The 20,385-nt window shown below is 33.8% G+C and overlaps 1 protein-coding gene across 1 annotated transcript in view; it reads right to left on the bottom strand.

The window, feature by feature from the left end:
* MMS22L (MMS22 like, DNA repair protein) overlaps nucleotides 1-20,385 on the bottom strand; it is a 133,269-nt gene that overhangs the window by 89,069 nt on the left and 23,815 nt on the right. The window contains exons 9-11 of the mRNA XM_059942040.1: nucleotides 20,079-20,192; nucleotides 11,343-11,519; nucleotides 2,736-2,798 (exon numbers count right to left, since the gene is read on the bottom strand). Coding sequence (XP_059798023.1) covers nucleotides 2,736-2,798; nucleotides 11,343-11,519; nucleotides 20,079-20,192 — 354 coding nt within the window. The remainder of the gene's footprint in view (nucleotides 1-2,735; nucleotides 2,799-11,342; nucleotides 11,520-20,078; nucleotides 20,193-20,385) is intronic.

Here is a 20,385-nt window from a genome sequence, read left to right as displayed (position 1 = left end):
TCACAAGACCCTGTGGGCTCTCTGGGTGTCTCTTTTCAGCTGAGTGAGTATGTATGAACTATTTCATGTAGAAAGCTACCCTAGAATATTCCATAGTGCCTGCTCCTGATCTCTTAGTCCTTTTTAAAAGAATGTCTTCCTATCTTTATTTCGAAAGATCAAATGCAGGCATATTAAATTCGGGTATATTCCATATATCAATTTCTTTTATAGAACTAAAAATGAAAACATTTACTTTTTTAGCTTATTCTATACAAATGGCAATATAACAATTGGGGGTTCATTTTTTCTTTTTATGTGTAACTGACTTGCCTATCAGAAACCACCAGGAGAATAAAATTTATTTGCAAGCTAAACAGTTAACTGTCAGTCTAACTGATGAGATTTTTTTAGGTTTGGATAAAGAGAATTAGACTTCAATATCTCAGGAAAGATCCTTCTGTCCAAGAAACACAAACATTTTGGATTAGTAATTAGAAGATTATTGTCCCACATTATTCAGATCTATTCACATTCTGAGTTGTTTTTAGCCTTGGACTCTCCAAATTCTTTGACAAATGAAAAAAATAGTTTTAAAAATATTAGGCTTGCTTAGGATTTCTTCTTATACCCTTCTATGACCTTTGTTAGAAAACTGTTCTGTGATCTCATCAAATAATGAGGCTTTAAAAAGTAGGTAGCATAAAACTAAAAATCTCCCTTTTCATAAAAAAACCAATAATGCTATTATAAAGGTAGAACAAATGTTTACTGTTAGCATTCACAAATATTAAATAGGATTACCTCTAAAAAATGTTTTTTAAAGCAAATACTTAACTATTCAGTTTAAGTAAAATTAAACAATATATGTTCTCTTTACTAACAAAGCTCAATGTCTGTTTCTGGAAATCCTCTCTGGCTAGAAAAAGATTTAGAACATTATTTGCTTAATTAAAACTACAGTGGAGTGCCCACCAATTTTATCTGAAGACTGCTCTATATGTGAAACTTTTTTTTTTTTTAAATATTGTAAATGGACTCTTTCTTTCACTGTTGGAGATCAAGTCACAGCACACGAGCATGGTCAGATTTTAATTTACCTCAATGGGGGAAAACAGATATAATCAAACTGATAGCTCTATCCAAACATATTCTTTATTCTTTATGACCACCTACTGCACCCACAAAATTGGTTTCAGGAACTCCAGCAAGTAGTCCTATACTACTTATAAAATCTAATTTGATACAATCAAGGCATGACAAAATTGAGGTTACTAGAGAGAATGGACTGCTTTTTTCTACATATTATAATGACCTCTTCTCTCACAGGAAAGATATTACTTTGACTTTATGCTAGACTTAAATTCACAGAGAAAGTTTCTTAGATTAGCTGTACTATCCTTGCTTCTCTGGTGACCGACTCGCCCCAGTTTTCTCAGGCCTTTCCTGGTTTTAGCACTGGAAGTCCCACATTTTGGGATACTCCAAGCCAGGTAAATCCAGATGGTCATCCTACCTACTTACAAGAATTAGTGATTTATCTTCAAAACAGCTTTAGCTGATACCATTAAAAGATTGGATTAATAGCTGATGTAAATAATGGTGACCACTTTTTAGTGATTCTGTACATTCTGGAAGTAAAAAATACATGTCTGAAACTTCCTGAGTTACTAAATCAGTATGTTCTCAAAAAGAACATAGGAGAAAGCCAATTAAAATGATACAGAAAAAAGAAAATAAAAAAATTTTAGTGGTTGGGATAATAGCTCTTTTGTTCCTGATGCAACTTATGTATTCAGAGCTCTTTGGCATTCTAACCTAGAATTCTTAGTTCATAATTAGAAGATTCATACTATAACTAAATATACTTATATTTTCACCTAAAAAATTAACAGTTAATATAGATAACAGGGAAAAAAATTTAAGATATTAAAATGATTTTCAAAGATATGGCTACAAAATAAATGTGTGTATGTGTGTAGCAATCTTGTACTACCATATTTCTTTTTTATTCCTCTTCAAGTTTTTAACAATCTTCATTTCTTAACAGAAAAGGAGTCTATTTCCCAAATTAAAAAAAATATTCTTTACTAAAATTTCCCCTTAAAATCTTACATAAATAACTTATGCTACAAAACTTTATAGAACTATAATACAATATGTTTAAAGATGTGATGAAGAGCACATTTAAAACTATTTTAAAAGGAGGTCAAATCTGACCTCTGGGCCATGAAACACTACATTAACAGTTCTGCAGAAAGAAAAATGATAAGGTATGAAATGAGGGCTCAGAAACTAGGACCTTATCAGTTAGAGTATGAGTCAAGCCTGTAAGACAAATTGCTCAGCAAGGCAAGTCACCTTCCTGCTGTGATGAGGATATAGCTGAATTTCCAATGCTACTAACTATCTCCCTCATCATGTCTCCTAGACTTGATATCATACAGTCAAGGAATGGCTTATAGTTCTGAAGCATCTACTACTTATTTTGAATACATTTTGTCAAAGTCACCAACTAGGATAATTATCTTTGTCCTTTAACTGGCAACTCAGTGTTAAAATAAAAATCTTCAAAATAAAAACTATTGTACAAGGAACCTGCATTAACAAAGAATGATGATACTATCTCAGATTTTTTATAAGTAAACTAAGTTTGTTATTTAAATCATTTTAACAGTTTGCTTGGTTCTTATAAATAAAATCTGTAACATAAAAATTTAGCAAAGCCCACAAACTGTCTCACTTTAAATGTGTACCTGAACATTGATGGACTTTTTCAGCAGTTCTTCTACAAAGTTCCAGTTTGATTCCATTTGTCTCTAGAAAGGGAGAAAATATTGCATTAAAATTACTGCTCTTAATTATTATTAAAGTTGTAAAGTAGCAAGTTAAGTGTGAAGTACATTTTCTACTATCATCAGATAACATTACAATTTCTTGACTGTCTAAAATTACTTTGGCAAAGAGTTAGTTGACAGACTTGGAAGAAAAAAATTTACAACTATTCCAATCCTATATAAACCTTATCAGGAGTGGTTTTATCAAACAGTGGTACTTCTATAAAATTATAAATGTTTTAACAAATAATAAATTTTTGCTGTCAGATATAATCTAACAGGGGAAAAAAAGAACTTTAAGTATATTTTGGATTTTTTTACACCAGCGACTGTTCTTCTTTATTCTGTACTTTACTCAGCAGAGATTTTTACCTTTGTTTTATGCATAACAGCTTCAAGATGGCCCACTCTAGTAAACAAGTAACTAAAAATTTTATACAGAAAATTCAAAAAAAACTTTTATACACTGCTACCTCATTTAGCCAATGGTCACTTATCTGGCAACCTCAACTATCCAGAAGACTCTCTACAATAAAGAAGAAAGCCAAAAAAGACTTTCACAAAGCCAACATATTTCACAAAGGCTAGGCACTGAGAACAATTCTACTTTTCCAAAGGGAAAGCCTGGAGGAACTTTTCACAGGATACCTAGTTCATTTGACACTCAGTTCTTAAAGGTTTGGATATGTGGATATCGGTCAAAACCAGAAGCAAAGAAAGTACCCCCAAGAAGAAGTAACAACTAGTTTCTGACAAGGTAAGAATAAAAGGTGCAGAAGTTACCATAAGACTTCAGAAAACTAAGCCACAGGCCTTAAAGAATAAAGGCAAAGAGCCTCATCTACCCTTCTATCCGTGTTATAACAACTATGTTGTTCATTGAACTCAAGTGACCAATACAAAGTTAAAGCATGTTCAATATTCTTGATTTTAAATGGCTGGATAATGTTCATGTAAGATGCTGACTATATAAAATCACTAAATAAATATTTCCTTAATAAAGGTGCCTAGTGACTGTGGTAGCCAGCCTCTAAGACAGCCCCCAGTGTCCCCTGTCTCCTGGTATTCATACCCTTATTTAATCCCCTCCCACACTGTACCAGACTTGGTCTGTTACCAACAGAATACCAATACTAGTAGGACTGATAGTATGTCACTTCCAAGATTAGAAGTCACTGAAGCTTCCATCTTAATGACAATCTCTCTCGCTGACTCCTGGGAAAAGCTGTGCTATGAACAGGATCGAAGAAGCCCACATGATGAGTGACTGAAGCTTCCTGCCAAGGTGAGCGAGACTAGAAGTGATTCCTCCAGCCCCAGTCAGGTCTTCAGAGACTGAGGCCCCAGGTGACAGCTTGACTCTAACCTCATGAGATCCTGAGCCAGGAGCCCCTAGGCTCCTACTGGATGCCAAAACCTCAGGAACTATGTGAGAAAATGTTTGTTTTAAGCTGCCAAATTTTGCTACACATCAATAGATAACTAGTACAATGATGCAGTTATTTTTAGAAAGGAATTATTGGTTTTTTGAAATACATTTATGTAAATAAAGTGAATGCAAAATATTTATAAGGAAAAAATATGTAGTAAAGAATTTGGCCTTGCCCAAAGAGGTCTGGCCTTTATCCTTGGCTTCTGGGAGGTAATCTCCAGAATCTCCCTTGGAATGTTTTGCCTGATAGGAGTATCTTTGTTTGCCCCTGGGCCTAGGGTCATACTATAGTCTAACAATGTAACTGAGGGTGGAGGGTGGCCACACCCACACAGTCTTAGGGTAGGGCTAATTATACCTGAAAACCAACAATGTAACTTAGGCTGGGGGCTTTGGGTCCTGTATTATTTGACATGAAGACTGAGCTCAACCATCATGTCACTGCAATCCATTATGCCTATGTAATGGAGCTCTAACAAAAACTCTGACCACTGCAGTTCAGGCAAGCTTCCCTGGTTGGAAGTACTCCCTGCATACTGTCACACACTGATGTCAGGTGACAAAGATGTCTCAACTCTATGGGGAGAGGACAACAGAAGCTCCACATTTGCTACTTGTCCTGGACTCTGCACTATGTACTCTTCCCTTTACTAATTTTAATCTATATCCTTTCCCCATAATAAAACATAACTGTGAGTATAAAAGCTTTCAGGGAGTTCTGTGAGTCCACATAAATTACATGGCTCTGGGAATCCCCAAGCTTGTAATTAGCATCAGAAATGAGGTAGCCTTGAGGATTGTGCTCTAAAACTCTCTCAAAAAGGAGACCATTTTGTTCTAGCAATACTATGTGTACATTGTGTTGGGGTCTTTACATTATTACTTCCTAAAATAAATCATACCCAACTCATAGATAACAAAATTAAGTCTCAGAAATGTCACGTACATAGAAGTCAGAGCATGAATTCAAATCCAAGTAGGTTTGGCTCCAAAGCCAGTGTTCCTTCCATTATACCATGCTATCAATAAATGAGTTTCTTTTTCTAACAAATTTTCCCTCAGCTTCCAGCAATCCACTTTTATATTATTCTTTACTAAGATAACATCACCACTAGTCTCAAATAATCAGGAGCATGACAGGGTTGATGCATTTAGCTTTATAATTTGATAGGGCTAATGAGTATATTTTGGTTATTCTAGTAATTTGAATCATACAAATCAGAGAGAAGTAGTATGATTCTCAGCCAAAGAATTTCAACTCTATTTAATAGTACTGTGGTTATAATCTAAAACAAAAATAAACCATAATTCAGAGGAAAGAATGGCAACTATATCATGCCCAAATCAAGTCTAAGTGGGAAAATATGTATAAAAGGGTAACATATTTTTCTTCCACAGGGAAACTTAACTTTGAGCAGCTACGGGTATTTTTTTTTTTCTGTATACTAAGCTGTAGTATAGAAAGGAGGTAACAGTCATCAATTTGGGGCTATGTTTTATATTTCTTATCCCACTATTAAAACAAAGACACTCACTTAAGCTTCAGCACAGGTGGTATTTCCACCGGAAATATAAAATAGATACCCCACTCTCCACTTTCAGCCGACTAGGTAACCTGGAGCAACTCTCATTTTAAGGTTTATTTCACACCTTTTATCTAGTCACCATTTCAGATATTTCAAAGAAATGCATCAGCTGGCCTGACTGACTGCACTATGTTCTAGGCAGGGAAAGCACTGTTAAAATGATCCCTGCAATGCCCCAAGGTAATTTTTCTCTTTAAACTATATTTGCTTTTAAAATAGATGTCTGGGATTGTAAGAGGCTAACACACTCTCATCAGGAACAAGACAAGGATGCCCACTCTCACTACTTTTATTCAACATAGTTTTGGAAGTCCTAGCCATAGCAATCAGAAAAGAATAAGAAATAAAAGGAATCCAAATTGGAAAAGAAGAAGTAAAACTGGCACTGTTTGCAGATGACATGATACTATACATAAAAAATCTTAAAGACGTTACCACAAAACTACTAGAGCTCATCAATGAATTTGGTAAAGTTGAAGGATATTAATATACAGAGATCTGTTGCATTTCTACACACTAACAATGAAAAATCATAAAGAGAAATTAAGGAAACAACTCCACTTACCATTATAACAAAAGAAATAAAATAATTAGGAATAGACCTACCTAAGGAGGCAAAAGACCTGTACTCTGAAAACTATAAGATGTTGATAAAAGAAACTGAAGATGACAGAAACAGATGGAAAGATACATGGTGTTTTGGGATTGGAAGAAATCAACAGTTAAAATGACCATACTACCCAAAGCAATCTATGGATTCAGTGCAATCCCTATCAAATTACCAATGGCATTTTTCACAGAACTGGAACAAAAAGTTTTTTAATTTGTATGGAAACACAAAAGGCCCTGCATAGCCAAAACAATCTTGAGATAGAAGAATGGAGCCAGAGGAATCATGCTCCCTGACTTCAGACTATATTACATAGCTACAGTAATCAGAACAGTATGGTACTGGCACAGAAACAGACACATAGATCAATGGAACAGGATAGACGGCCCAGAAATAAACCCACACACTTATGGTCAATTAATCTATGACAAAGGAAGCCAGAATATACAATGAAGAAAAGACAGTCTCTTCAACAAGTGGTGCTGGGAAAACTGGGCAGCTACATGTAAAAGAATGAAATTACAACATTCTCTAACACCATATACAAAAATAAACTCAAAATGGATTAAAGACCTAAATGTAAGACCAGATACTATAAAACTCCTAGAGGAAAACATAGGAGGAACACTCTTTGACATAAATCACAGCAATATTTTTTTGGATCCGTCTCCTAGAGTAATGGAAACAAAAGCAAAAATAAACAAATGGGACCTAAATAAACTTAAAAGCTTTTGCACAGCAAAGGAAACCATAAACAAAATGAAGACAACCTACAGAATGGGAGAAAATATTTGCAAATGATGCTATAAAAAAGGGATTAATTTCCAAAATATACCAACAACTCAATATCAAAAAACCAAACAACCCAATCAAAAATTGGGCAGATGACCTATGTAGGCATTTCTTCAAAGAAGACATACAGATGGCCATCAGACACATGAAAAGATGTTCAACATCACTAATTATTAGAGAAATACAAACCAAAACTATAATGAGGTATCACCTCACACCAGTCAGAATTGCCATCATCAAAAAGTCTACAAATAATAAACACTGGAGAGGGTATGGAGAAAAGGGAACCCTCCTACACTCTTGATGGGAATGTAAATTGGTGCAGCCACTATGGAGAACAGTATGGAGGATCCTTAAAAAACTAAAAATAGAACTACCATATGATCCAGCAATCCCACTCCAGATACATGCCCCCCAATGTTCAATGCAGCAGTACCTACAATAGCCAAGACATGGAAGCAACCTAAATGTCCATCAACAGATGAATGGATAAAGATGTGCTGTGTGTGTATGTGTATATATATGTATACATATATATATATATATATATGTATACATATATATACACATACACACATACACACAATGGAATTTTACTCATCCATAAAAAAAGAATGAAATAATGCCATTTCCAGCAATATGGATGGACCTATAAGTCAGAGAAAGACAAATATTATATGATATCACTCATACGTGGAATTTTTAAAAAAAAATACAATGAACTTATTTACAAAACAGAAATAGACTTACAGACATAGAAAATAAACTTATGGTTACCAAAGGGGAAAGAGGGGGAGATATAAATTAGGACTGTGGGATTAACAGATACACTACTATACATAAAATAGATAAACAACAAGGACCTACTGTATAGCAAAGGGAACTATATTCAACATCTTGTAATAACCTATAATGGAAAAGAATGTGAAAAAGAATATATATAACTGAATCACTTTGCTGTACCCTTGAAACACTGTACACTTCAATTAAAAAAATAAATAGAAACAAATAAAATAGATGACTGGGATTGTAAGAGTTTAACACACTCTTATCTAGGTTGGGAGAAAAGCATTAAACAGAAATATATAAAAATCTAAAGTCTCTAGTGTGAGAAGTGAGATACCAAATTTTCCTTATAGGTCTGTATTAAGGAATTGGCAACTTCTGTGATTTAAATCCACGTACAGCAAAAGTCCAATTTACAAAAACTTAAAAAAAATTAACCATAACTCAAACCTATTTAAAATGTAAAGATTTCACATTAACCTTCAGGGCAAAAGCAGTTCACATTTAAAAACTGAAACATCTCTATGATTATCACAAGACTAGAGGTATTTCTCTGCTGCAGAACATATGACTAACTATTATTACTTCATACCATCCTCTCACACCAGATTATTCTTTAGTGGAATAAAGCATGCTTAATGCATAACCATTTTCTATATGGTAGCTGGCTACGCTAATACATCATCAGGAGAAAAAAAGAATTCAGATAATTTTCAAAATTCTGATGTAAGTATATCTCAGAAACAAATTAAAATCCTATATAATCTCTCTGAAAGAATGAGTCAATACACCTTTATGTTCATAGATTAAAATGATTATATGATTTATAAACCAAATTGAGACACTTTTGAGAATAAAAGGGAAAACACTAACCAGACAGGATGAAGGGAAAATGGGCATAAACTGGGACTGTCCCTGGCAGACTGGTACACATGGTTACGCTACCAGAGACCTATTCATGAGAGGAAGTCCTCAGAAAGTTTCTCATATCAAATTTATCTAAGTGATAAAAATAGGGTGATATTTAACCACTGTGTACCTCAGTTTCTTTACCTGTAAAATGGATATAATATTAACTTCTTGCCTACTGCATAACACTTCATTGAGATAAAAACCAAATAGTCACTCTGAGATATTAAACACTTTGCAAATGCAATATGCTAAAGGTTATCACCCCTAATGAAGACTATCATTAACTGGAGAACTTAAGTTTTTCTTTTAAAGCCATTAAGAAGTCAAGAAACGTTTGAAACTCTTTGAAGACTCATGAATAAAGGCAAAGTCTATTTTACATATACACATACACATTACACATCTTTATTATTTTATCATACGAAAGGTGGGTTTTTTCCCCCAAATACCATGGCTCTTTCCTCTTAAAACCTTCTACATAATTTTAAAAATTAAGATTTAAAAAAACACATGTATCTTGGCAAAAGAAAATCATAAAGGAACTGCTGACAAAGGTTAAGCTATTTTAAATACAGAGAATTCTTTCACTATCTTGATCCAGAGCTAATAAAAGCAATAATGTCCTACGGAGTTCCCTCTATGAAACTGAAGAGTGATTTCAGCAATGCAACATAGGGTGGTTGTACCAGTACAATTCAACATTACAATAGTAATACTAATGATATATATTAATGTGGCTAGATTACCTACCATACTGGGAGCATGTGGGGGTCAATATCAACCACTATTGAAATGTACCATTCACTCAAATAAGCGTTAATGGCAGTTCCAGCAAGCATTAATAACCTGAAAGCATGTTCCTTGAAGCAAGAGGCAGTACAATCTATTTCATGTGTATCCTATCACGGGCATCCATTATTACGATGGCCACTCAGTAGGAACTCAGAAGTGTTTACCTAATTACCGTATTTATTTACACTGCAGAAATATGTATTTGGAAGAATTAAGGTTGGGTGGTAAGAGAAATAAAAATGCTTATGTAAAGACCTTTGAATTATAGGTAAATTTTTTGAGTTCTTTCATTGTTGTTCTAGTATTTTAAGAACTAAAAGATGTGAAACATAACCATATTAACTCTATTATAATACTCAATAAAAGGACTACTACAGTAATAATGGCATTTATCAGTTACCATGTATCAGTATGGGAAGGACTCATGTGCATAAACAAAGGACATATGATCCTTCTCTCTGAGAAGTTCATTCTATTGATCTTATTGATCTCTCTCAATGAATTGGTAGAATGCTTAAATACATCGATACTGAGCTGTGTGTGGACTTCTCAGAGCACTTTCTGACTTATCTTACTATATCTTGTGATCTCCTAAAGGACCTTTTATTACTAGGGAATCACTTAGAGGACCTCTAAGGCCCTTTCCATTTCTAGGACACTATGTCAATACTAACTGACCCTCAGATTCCACAGATGATATCTGGGCTCTGTTCAGTATTCCAAAAAGAGGAAAATCTGTGAAGTCCATCAAGGAACATGTTTCATAAAGCAAAGGTTCCTATACCTGATAAGAGTATGAGATCCAAGGGACTTTTTAAAAATAAGAATTCCCAAACTCCAGACCAGATTACAGTACTAAAACAGGATCTCTAGATTTAAGAAATCTGAATTTTTAAAAACTCACAGATAGGTCTGTTGATCAGCCAGGCTTGTTAACCACTGCCAGAAAAAAAGACCAATTTTGAAAATACAGACATGCTTATTTTATGGAACTGATGGGTTAATATAATACTATATTACTTCTGAACATGGAAGAAGTTATATACAAATAGGGTTTCAAATAAATACATCTACCAGCTGGTTTTATTTCATAGGGCTTTTTAAATAACACTGAAAAAAATGTTTCTAACTAGAAATTAATATACTAGTTAAAATCTCTGTCTTTTTACTTGAAGCAACTTCATGGTTGTTTAATAGATTAAAATATCTTCACAAATATCTTCTCTAATTCATTTCTAGAGATGTAGGCTTTCCCTTCGGCAATCTTAGAGATTTTAGAACTAGAAGAAATCTGAACAGAACAATCCAGTCCCGTGATTTCTGGATGAGAGAACAGAGGCCCAGAAAGGTTTAAGTAATTTATTAACGGTCACAAAACTACTTAGTAGCAGGCCAGGACTAGATCCCAAGTCTTTTCCCTAAACAAACAATAAAAAACAAAGTTTATCATTTTCAAGATGTTTACAGAAAGGTTTACAGCTTCTAGATTCAGAAGCTGAGTTGATTTCTGTAGGATTATAATCTGATTTTTGTTGTTTCTGCTCACTTGCTAATTTGCCTACAAAAAATACATATTGATTGATAATACAAGAAAGTTTGAAAAAATAAAATCTTACCATTTCATCTGGTATTCCATGGCGATCAAACTGATAAAATGATGCTACATGAGCAATAATCCACCAACTAAAACCCAATGGATCCCTGGGCTGGATTACAGGCACAGAAGGTCTTTTTCGGTCATTTGATTTTTCAAAGAGCGTTTTCAGTAGTTTATTCAAACAGTTCCAAAATGACTATAGAAAAAGAGGTATTATGATTCAATTAAATTCAGACACTGATCCAATAACCTTTGATTTGGGTTTTTTCCTTCATTTTTGTAAGGAAATATACACACAAAAGAGAATACAAAACACATATATAAAACTTAGAGAATAATAAAAATATCCAGGTTAAAAATTAGAAAATGACTAGTTCCTACAGTTTCCACAATCACATCTTCTCCCATCCAGGAGTAACCATTATTCTGACTTCTATAATATATCATTCCCTAGTTTTTTAAGTTTTGCCACATAGATATACAAGTCTCAATCACATATTGTTTGGCTTCACCTGTTTTTTTTTTTAATGTGTTTGTATTCTTACGTAGCTTGTTTCTATTCTTTGGTAACTTACTTCTTTTCCTCAACATTATATTTGTGAGATTTACCCATATTAGTGAGTATAGCCATAGTTCATCAGAGTATTCCAATATATGACTATAAGATAAACTATTTACCTAATTTACTGTTGTTGAATATTTGATGGGTTTTAGTAAGATTTTTTTCTAGGTATTTGTCCATTTTATATAAATATTTGATATTATCAGATATTTTAATATCTGCAGAGTTTGAAGGCATGTTTCCATTTTCATTTCTAGTACTGACTTGTAATCATCTCAAGAAAGATAAGCCAATTTTAGTAATGTTTTTGAAGAACCAACTTTTGACTGTTTTGATCTTTCAATCTTTTGATCATCTTTGTTGTTTTCAATTTCATAAATTTGTGTTAGTCTTATTTACTACCTTTTATTTTCTTTGGGTTTATGATACAGGAATTTTTTCCCCTAACTTCTTACGATGATTTCTTAGCTCATTAATTTTCAACTTCTTTTCCTCTAACATTTGTATTTAAAGTTATATATTTCCCACTAATTATATCTTTAGCTGCAGTCCCAAAGCTTTAATTAGTAGTATGTTAGTTATCATTTACTTCAAGATATTTTATAATTTCCATTATATCTTCTTTCACCTATGGGTTATTTAGAAATGCATTTCAGTATTTCTAAGCATATGTGTATTTTTCTTTGTAGTTCTGTCAGTGTTTATTTTCTACATTTAACAGCATATTATTAGTCACATAAAATTTAAATATATTTTATCTTCCTGGTGCATTGGACCTTTAATCAGCATGAAATGACTTAATGCTTTCATTGGTTTTAAGTCTAATTTTCTCCAATATTAGTTTAATACATTACCTTTCTTATATCTTTTTTCTATCAATTGCATATCCTTCTGAATTTCGTTTTAGATTCTCTTATTAACAGCTTACAGTCTGTTCTGACAGTATATGTTTTAAATGAGCAATTAGTAGTACCTTTGCAGTTAATGTAATGTAACTCTTATATTTAGTTTTAAACGTACCATCTTATTCTGTATTTCTATTTATACGTCTATTTTTTCCACCTATACCTCCTTCCTGCCTTCTTTTGGGTTGACTGTTTCACTATTTTCCCCTTTATTAGCTTGTAAGTTAAATAACCTACTTTCTCTTCTTTTAGTGTTATCTTAGAAACAACAGCATACATTCAAATATCTTGGTAAGTTAATATATATCTTGCTCTTCTCTCGGACAAAACAAGGACCTTAAAATACTCTAACTCATTTATGCCCTACCCAATTTATAAGCCAGTATTACCATGTATTTTATTTTTTAATCCCATTAGATTATATTATTGATTTATACAGAACATTTACCACTTACTTTATTCCTTCTTCTGCCTAAAATTTATCTTTCAGGATTCCCTTCAATTTTGTTTCATTGAAAATTGTTTCACCCCAGTCTTGAAATGCTGGATGAAAAATTTTATGTTGAAAATTACCTTGTTTTAATTCAATGAAGATATCATTCCCACTGGCCTCCACTGCTGTTGAGAAATCAGCTGTCAGTCTAATTGTCATTCTTTTGAAAGTAGCATTTTTCTGTGTGAATGCTTTTAATCTCTTCTCTTTGTCTCCAATGTTCTGCAGTTTCACTATGATGTATCATGGTATGTTTTTCTTTTTATTTGCCCTAGGTGGAATTCATTGGGCTTTTTAATATGATAGCTTTCATTAACATTAGAAGATTTTAAGTCATTTTCTCTTCACATATTTTTTCTGTTCCACTTTCTACTTCCTCTCCCTTGGAACTATACGTAGAAGTATATCAGATATTCTCTCTAGTCTCACATGCTGCATTTATCTACCGTGTTTCTTCAGTTTTCTTTGATCTGTAACAGTTGTTCAGATTATCTTTCATGACTGACCCTGATGTTCTTGAAGAGTAGGCCAGCTATTTAGGTTTGACTAGTATTCCTTCATGATTAGATTCACACGATGCATTTTTGGCAGGAATATCAAAAAAATTTTTACTCTTTCAATGCATCACATTGAGGGTACATAATTTCAACTTGTCGTATTATTGGTTAACTTTGATATCTTGGTTAAGGCGGTATCTGCTAGATGTTCTGCACTGCAAAGTTACTGCTCCCTTGTAACAGACAAATACTGTGCAGAGATACTTATCAAGCTATGTAAATACTGTGCTTTTCATCATATTTTTGACAGCCATTGAGGATTCTTGCCTGAAACAATTACTATGAGGATTGTCAAGTGTTATTTTCAAATTCCATATTATTTCTATATTTACTAAGAAGTTTCCCTTCTCTCCATTTATTTATATCACTAAAGACTCACAAATCCTTACTGTACAGATTACAGTCCTTTGCTATCATTTATTTTTTTGCTTGAATTATCCCAGATTTGGTGTGTGGGAGATCTTCATGTTGGCCCTTGTGTCCTTTTGACAAGTCCTCATCATTTTTTCAGCACCTCATTAGTTTCTGGTACAAAAGGTTCCAGACTCATTTTTTATTTTGCATGCTCCCACCTAGAATCAGTCATTTTACCATTCTCTTTTCACTGGAGAATGGTTATTTCAAAACCAAGACATAGCTGAAATTTTCTCACTGCTACTCAGATATCCACCTAGTAAATAAGGTAGAAAATGTATATATGTCCACTCACACATATCACTCAAGAAATACTCATTAGTTTTCCTTTTCTTCCCTGAAATTTAAGTCTAAATGACATCTACTAGGTACTGAGTGTTGAGTTTTTAAGAATGTACTCATACAGATATAGCCAGTATTAGCTACATTTTAAAATATTTTCTGGGATAAAAATATGCCCTTAATCATATTAGTTTATTTTCATTCTTGGAGTTCCCACATAATTTGGGCTATGTGTGAATTCCCAAACATTCCTGAACCTCTCCTAGGCTTCTCTAATTGCTTCCTATCCTGTCCCCCTGGGAAGCAGCACCTTGTTGCCTCCACAAAGGTCAGCAGCAGCAGTCCAGACAACGTTTGAAAATAACTTAATAACCCTGAACTGCCGCTCCCCTTTGGACAATTTCCTTAGAGCATTAGTCCTTTGAACACTGACTTGGTTCCAGAAAATGTCCCTTTCTCAGTGGGAAGACTCAAAATCCCATTCAGTCTTCCCCTCCCTCATTCCAAAGAACAGGACGGAGGGTAGGCAGTCCTGTTCTTTGGAATTAAAGAGAGAAGGAATTAAATACTTCTTTTTGGAAGAATGTAAGCTTGCGTGCACACACGTATATACACGCACACATATAATTTGTTCTTTTAAAAAAATAAACAGTGCATTACAGAAATCAGCGCTGACACATCATAAATTTTTAAAATCATGTACAAGACAGGAAAAAAAAAAATCTCTGCTTTTAGCAGTCTGGAAAGCTCCTAAGAATAGGTTCTATATAGAGCTTAGCTCTCTGTCAGCATTCAGGGGAATGATCACATCTCCTGCAATATCATTAACTCCTGAGTGAATGAAAGAGAAAAGCTTCCCTGTTCCTCCTGAATCTTTCAATTGCTTTTTCAGTTTTTCTTTCTCAGCTTATCCACATCCATCTTGGTCCCCAAAGCCATTGCCCGTCTGATAGTACAAAGAGTAATTTCTAACTTGCTTTTTTGTTGTTTTAGAAGGAATTTTTTGTTTTGTTTCCTTTTTGTTTGGTCAATTTTTCTTGGTCTTGAGATTCTATTGAGGGAGTATGTCATAGTTAAGAGTCCATATAACCTCCATAGAGCAAAAGGTGGGACTAAATCGCTTTTCTTTTCTTCTTTTTATAAATTTATTTATTTATTTATTTTTGGCTGCGTTGGGTCTTCATTTCTGTGCACGTGGGCTTTCTCTAGCTGCGGCGAGTGGGGGCTACTCTTCGTTGCGGTGCGCGGGCTTCTCATTGTGGTGGCTTCTACTGTTGTGGAGCATGGGCTCTAGGCACGTGGGCGCAACAGTTATGGCTCATGGGCTCTAGAGCACAGGCTCAGTAGTTGTGGCACACGGACTCAGTTGCTCCACGGCATGTGGGATCTTCCCGGACCAGGGCTTGAACCCGTGTCCCCTGCATTGGCAGGCGGATTCTTAACCACTGTGCCACCAGGGAAGTCCCTACCTCGCTTTTCTTTAAACTGAGGGCTTGTTCTATTGTGCCATACTGGTATTTCATTCAATGCTCGGGCTGGAAGTCTGAGATCAGGGTGCCAGCATGGTCACATGATGGCCCTCTTCCAGGTCACAGACGTCTACTGTGTCCTCACAAGGAGGAAGGGTTTTTGAGTCTTTTTAAATGCTCTACTGTTGCCTTGTTTTATGTTGTTTTTAAGAAGTCTAGTGCAGGTCAACTTATTTAGCTTTTCTAAGTAATTTAGTCTTTTTGCCTAGAGGATTTGAAGATTTCCTTCAGGACTGGAAGATATTTCCTATATGTCTGAAGTCAAATAGTTTTACAATATGTCTCAGGATGGATTATTTGGAATTAATCTTTCCACTTAGCAAGCAGGCCATTTCAATATGTAGATTTGGGTCTTCTTTTACTTCTGGAATATTTTCTTGGATAATAATTTTGAGTGTTAGGTATATCCCATTGTTTTGCGTTTTTTTAGGGACTCCATTTATACATATGGTTATTTCTGCTTTGCTTATCTCCCATTTCAACCATTTTCTCTCTAACCATTTATATTCCTTTCTTTATCTCATTTTTACTCTCTTTGTTATTTTCCTGCCTTTCTTCCATGCCCCTTATTAAATTTTCATTTGAGTCTATTCTCCTTGGGCACTTTGTAATTTACTCAATGCTATAATGATGTTTTCTTCCATTTCTCTCCTGCCTTCAGTTTATTCTTTTCATTAATTCCTAGCTTTTGGTCTATCTGTTTTAAAATCTGAATATCTTATTCAAGGTGCTTTTTTGTTTTTGTTTTTGTTTTATAGCCCCAAATGCTTATCTCCTTAATTCAGTCTGGAGTATTGTCTTAGGATTTTCTTCTGCATTATAGTTGTTTCTGGGGAAGAGGGTATCCTCAGCTAAAGTATATCAAATCAATTCTGTTTCCTTGTAGTAACTTTATAAAGACTTGCTTAGTTTCCTTCTTTTCATTTTGCAGGTTTGGACTACTCTAAAATATTCCTAGTTCAGTGAAGCCCTCTTTTGTCAATGTACCAAAGTCCCATTTCTTTACTAGATTTCTTTTTTTTTGGTGGTGGTGGTGGTGGGAGAGTAGGTATGAATCCTTTGATTGTTTTTTTATTTTACAAGAGACATTGTTCTATGCTTTTACTTCCTATCCCCTTCACCACCTAATCACCAAGGGGGAACCACTCCCTTTTTGCCTTTTTATTCTCCAGAAGCTCTACCTCCAAAGACTGCCTCATGTTTTGCACACACTTTTATGTTCCTATCCTTCTGATCTACAAGAAACCTTTCCAGTATTTTTCACATTCTTGAAATGGTTTTAGACCAATTTTACGGCTACTGCTAGCTCTCTTCTTCTCTCCTCAGAGCAGTTTTCCTCAGACTGCCTGCCCTTGCTTGACAGAAAGGTGTGGTAGTGCTTTGGTGGCTTTTACTTTTAATTTACAGCTTTGAACATTCTTACCTTGCAGGTATGCTATCAATATGTTTCTGTGCAGTTTTATTTGTTCTTGCTATTCTATATTTTGGGGGAGGTTACATGAGAAGATGTGGGTTTAAGCGTCCACCCATTGTCCAAGGCTACTCAGAAGTCACTGGCTTGAAATTTTTAGTACAACCTAAGCAACATGAACTCAGGCTATAAAACTGTATGAGTGCTGGCTTACGATAAATACACTGAAGCAATTTTAAACTGAAAAGAAACACAGTTAAAGACAGGCAATTTTCCTTACAAATTTAGTTGAGCTTCTAGTTCATCCTTTTGGTGCCCCAGATTTATGGGTAGTTGGTGTATAGTAGGTTACCAACTTGAGTTGATTCTGAGCTTTGTCTTCTATTCTTGGACCTTATAATATATGAAAGCTAATGTTCCAAGTTTACATAATTCAGCAACTGCCTCTCAGCTTCAAGGTTCAGCTGACCTTAATTCCCACCTACATTTAGTATTTGGCCTCAATACTTCTTACTTTCAACAAGTTCACTGACACATCTAAAATGCTTATTATATGATATCCAGCATGATTAGATTAATTATTCTTTTAGCAGGAAGGTCAAACTGTCTTACTGTCAGGAATGGAAACTTCTAATTTAACTTTCAAAATAAAATAGCTTTCAAAATCTGTGAATAATATATTTTAGTTGTATTTAAAAAAATGAAATGACCTCAGATTTCCATTATTTTAAGACAAATAATTCTGGTTACTACATAAAATGAAAAGCATAACAGTCATTTAGGTTAAACAATACATATTACTATGCAAATTTCTACAATATAGTATTTTAAATTATGCCTACTTTTCTGCTTAAAATCTAGAAAAAGACTCAGGGCAACAAGTATGAACATGCCTTCATTAACTCTATGTAGTTTACACTTTCAAGTCTAAAATTTATAAAATAAGAACAATTCTAAAAAATATAAAATTCTTAAAGATAAACTTTGCAGAAAATGGAAAAATCGATGTTTACCATGTAAATGAAATAAAATATCCTGGAAAATAATCAAAGGAAAATATTGCTAAGACTGTGCAATATTCAAGTCTCATTGTGGAAAGCTTAATGCTACTGACAAACCAAAATGCCATGGAAAAACAACTTTCTTACTCAATAAGTAAAAATGCGTTAAATTTATACATAGTAAATTTACTTTATTTTACTTATACCTCGTAAATTTACTACTAAAATAACTCAAAATAAATATAGTACTATAAACCTCCAAAAAGTTATTATTAAAATTATATAGATTATTTTCACTGTCCTAAAAGTGCCCTGTGTTCTGCCCACCCTCAGAAACCACTAATCTTTTTACTGTTTTCATAGCTTTAGCTTTCACAGAATGCCATATAGTTGGAATCATACAGTGTGTAGCTTTTTAGTTTGGTTTCTCTCACTTAGTTATATGCATTTAAGGTTCCTCCATGTCTTTTTATGGCTTGATAGCTCATTCTTTTTAGTGATGAATAATATTTCATTGTCTGGTACACCACAGTTTATCCATTTACCTACTGAAGGATATCTTGGCTGCTTCCAAGTTTTGGCAATTATGAATAAAGCTGCTATAAACATGCATGTGCAGGTTTTTGTGTTGACATGAGTTTTCATTGGGTAAATACCAAGAAGCACAATTGCTGGATCCATATGCTAAAACTATGTTTAGTTTTGTAAGAAACAAGCAAAATGTCTTCCAAAGTGGCTGTACCATTCTGCATTCCCACCAGCAATGAATGAGAGTTCCTGTTGTTCCACATTCTCATCAGCATTTAGAGTTGTCAGTGTTCCCAATTTTGGTCATTCTAATAGGAGTGGTATCTCATTGTTCTATCCGTTTACATTTCCCTGAATTTGTAGTGTCTTTAAAGAAATTTTTAAAATATTAGAATTGAGCTTTCAACTTGAAGAGCTACAGAGGAGTTTTTTTAATTTATGGATAAATTCTTGAAAATGTATATAGGAAGAAATTATTTTAAACTCCTAACTGGATAAGAACATATAACATAAACCATTTTAAGTATCATTTCACAGTGAATTATTTGTATTTACTTCTGCATATGAATATTTCTCTTTTTCTACTAATCCAGAACACTTGAAATAAAATAAAGCCCCATTCTGAAGACTTGATTCAGAATGAGGTGAAGTAAAATTTCCCACCTTCCCCTTTGTGTTTTTCTTTCTCCTTCCTTGAAATAAGATACTGTAAAATTGATTAATAAAAACCTGTGCTTTATTTCTCCACAACTCTAAATCTGCCTCATTTCCTAACTAAAATGTTTCCTGGATTACTAGAGGGTTTTTAAGTATGGCCTAAAAGATTCTTCACAGAAAAAAAAAGAACTTGAGAAAATAAAAGAGTCAAATCTTCTACTTCTCCTAGATGTTTCATATTACCAATTTAGGGTTAAAAAGATAGTAGGTATTTAGTATTCAGTTAATGCTCTGTTTGGTGGTGGTTGTTGTCTTATTATAAAGAAAGACTTCGCAAGATTTTTCTTTGACAAAGCCACTGCATGAATTCAATGTAAGAGCTAGTAACAATAACTAACATCAATTTTATAACTTACTTCTGAGAGAGACCATTTACTCCTGTGGTTGAGAAGATGAATGAGTAGAACCCATAATTCTTTAATGCATGGACATGGGCAATGGTGACTCATTAATGCTTCAGAAGGCCTAACCTGCAGGAAAGAACCAAAAAGAGTAACTTATAAGACAGCAGAACTTTACATGCCACATATCTCCCCAAATGTTTTAAAAGAATGATTCAGGTGACTTAAAATTTATGCTCAATTACATAAAACTGTTTATAAAAAAAGTACCATTTCATTAACTTTTAAAATAAATTTCCATTTAAAAAACAAAAGAACACAA

Source organism: Balaenoptera ricei, chromosome 12 (genome assembly GCF_028023285.1).
Source record: "Balaenoptera ricei isolate mBalRic1 chromosome 12, mBalRic1.hap2, whole genome shotgun sequence".
NCBI classification, from domain to species: domain Eukaryota; kingdom Metazoa; phylum Chordata; class Mammalia; order Artiodactyla; family Balaenopteridae; genus Balaenoptera; species Balaenoptera ricei.
This window is presented reverse-complemented; position numbering and strand designations above follow the sequence as displayed.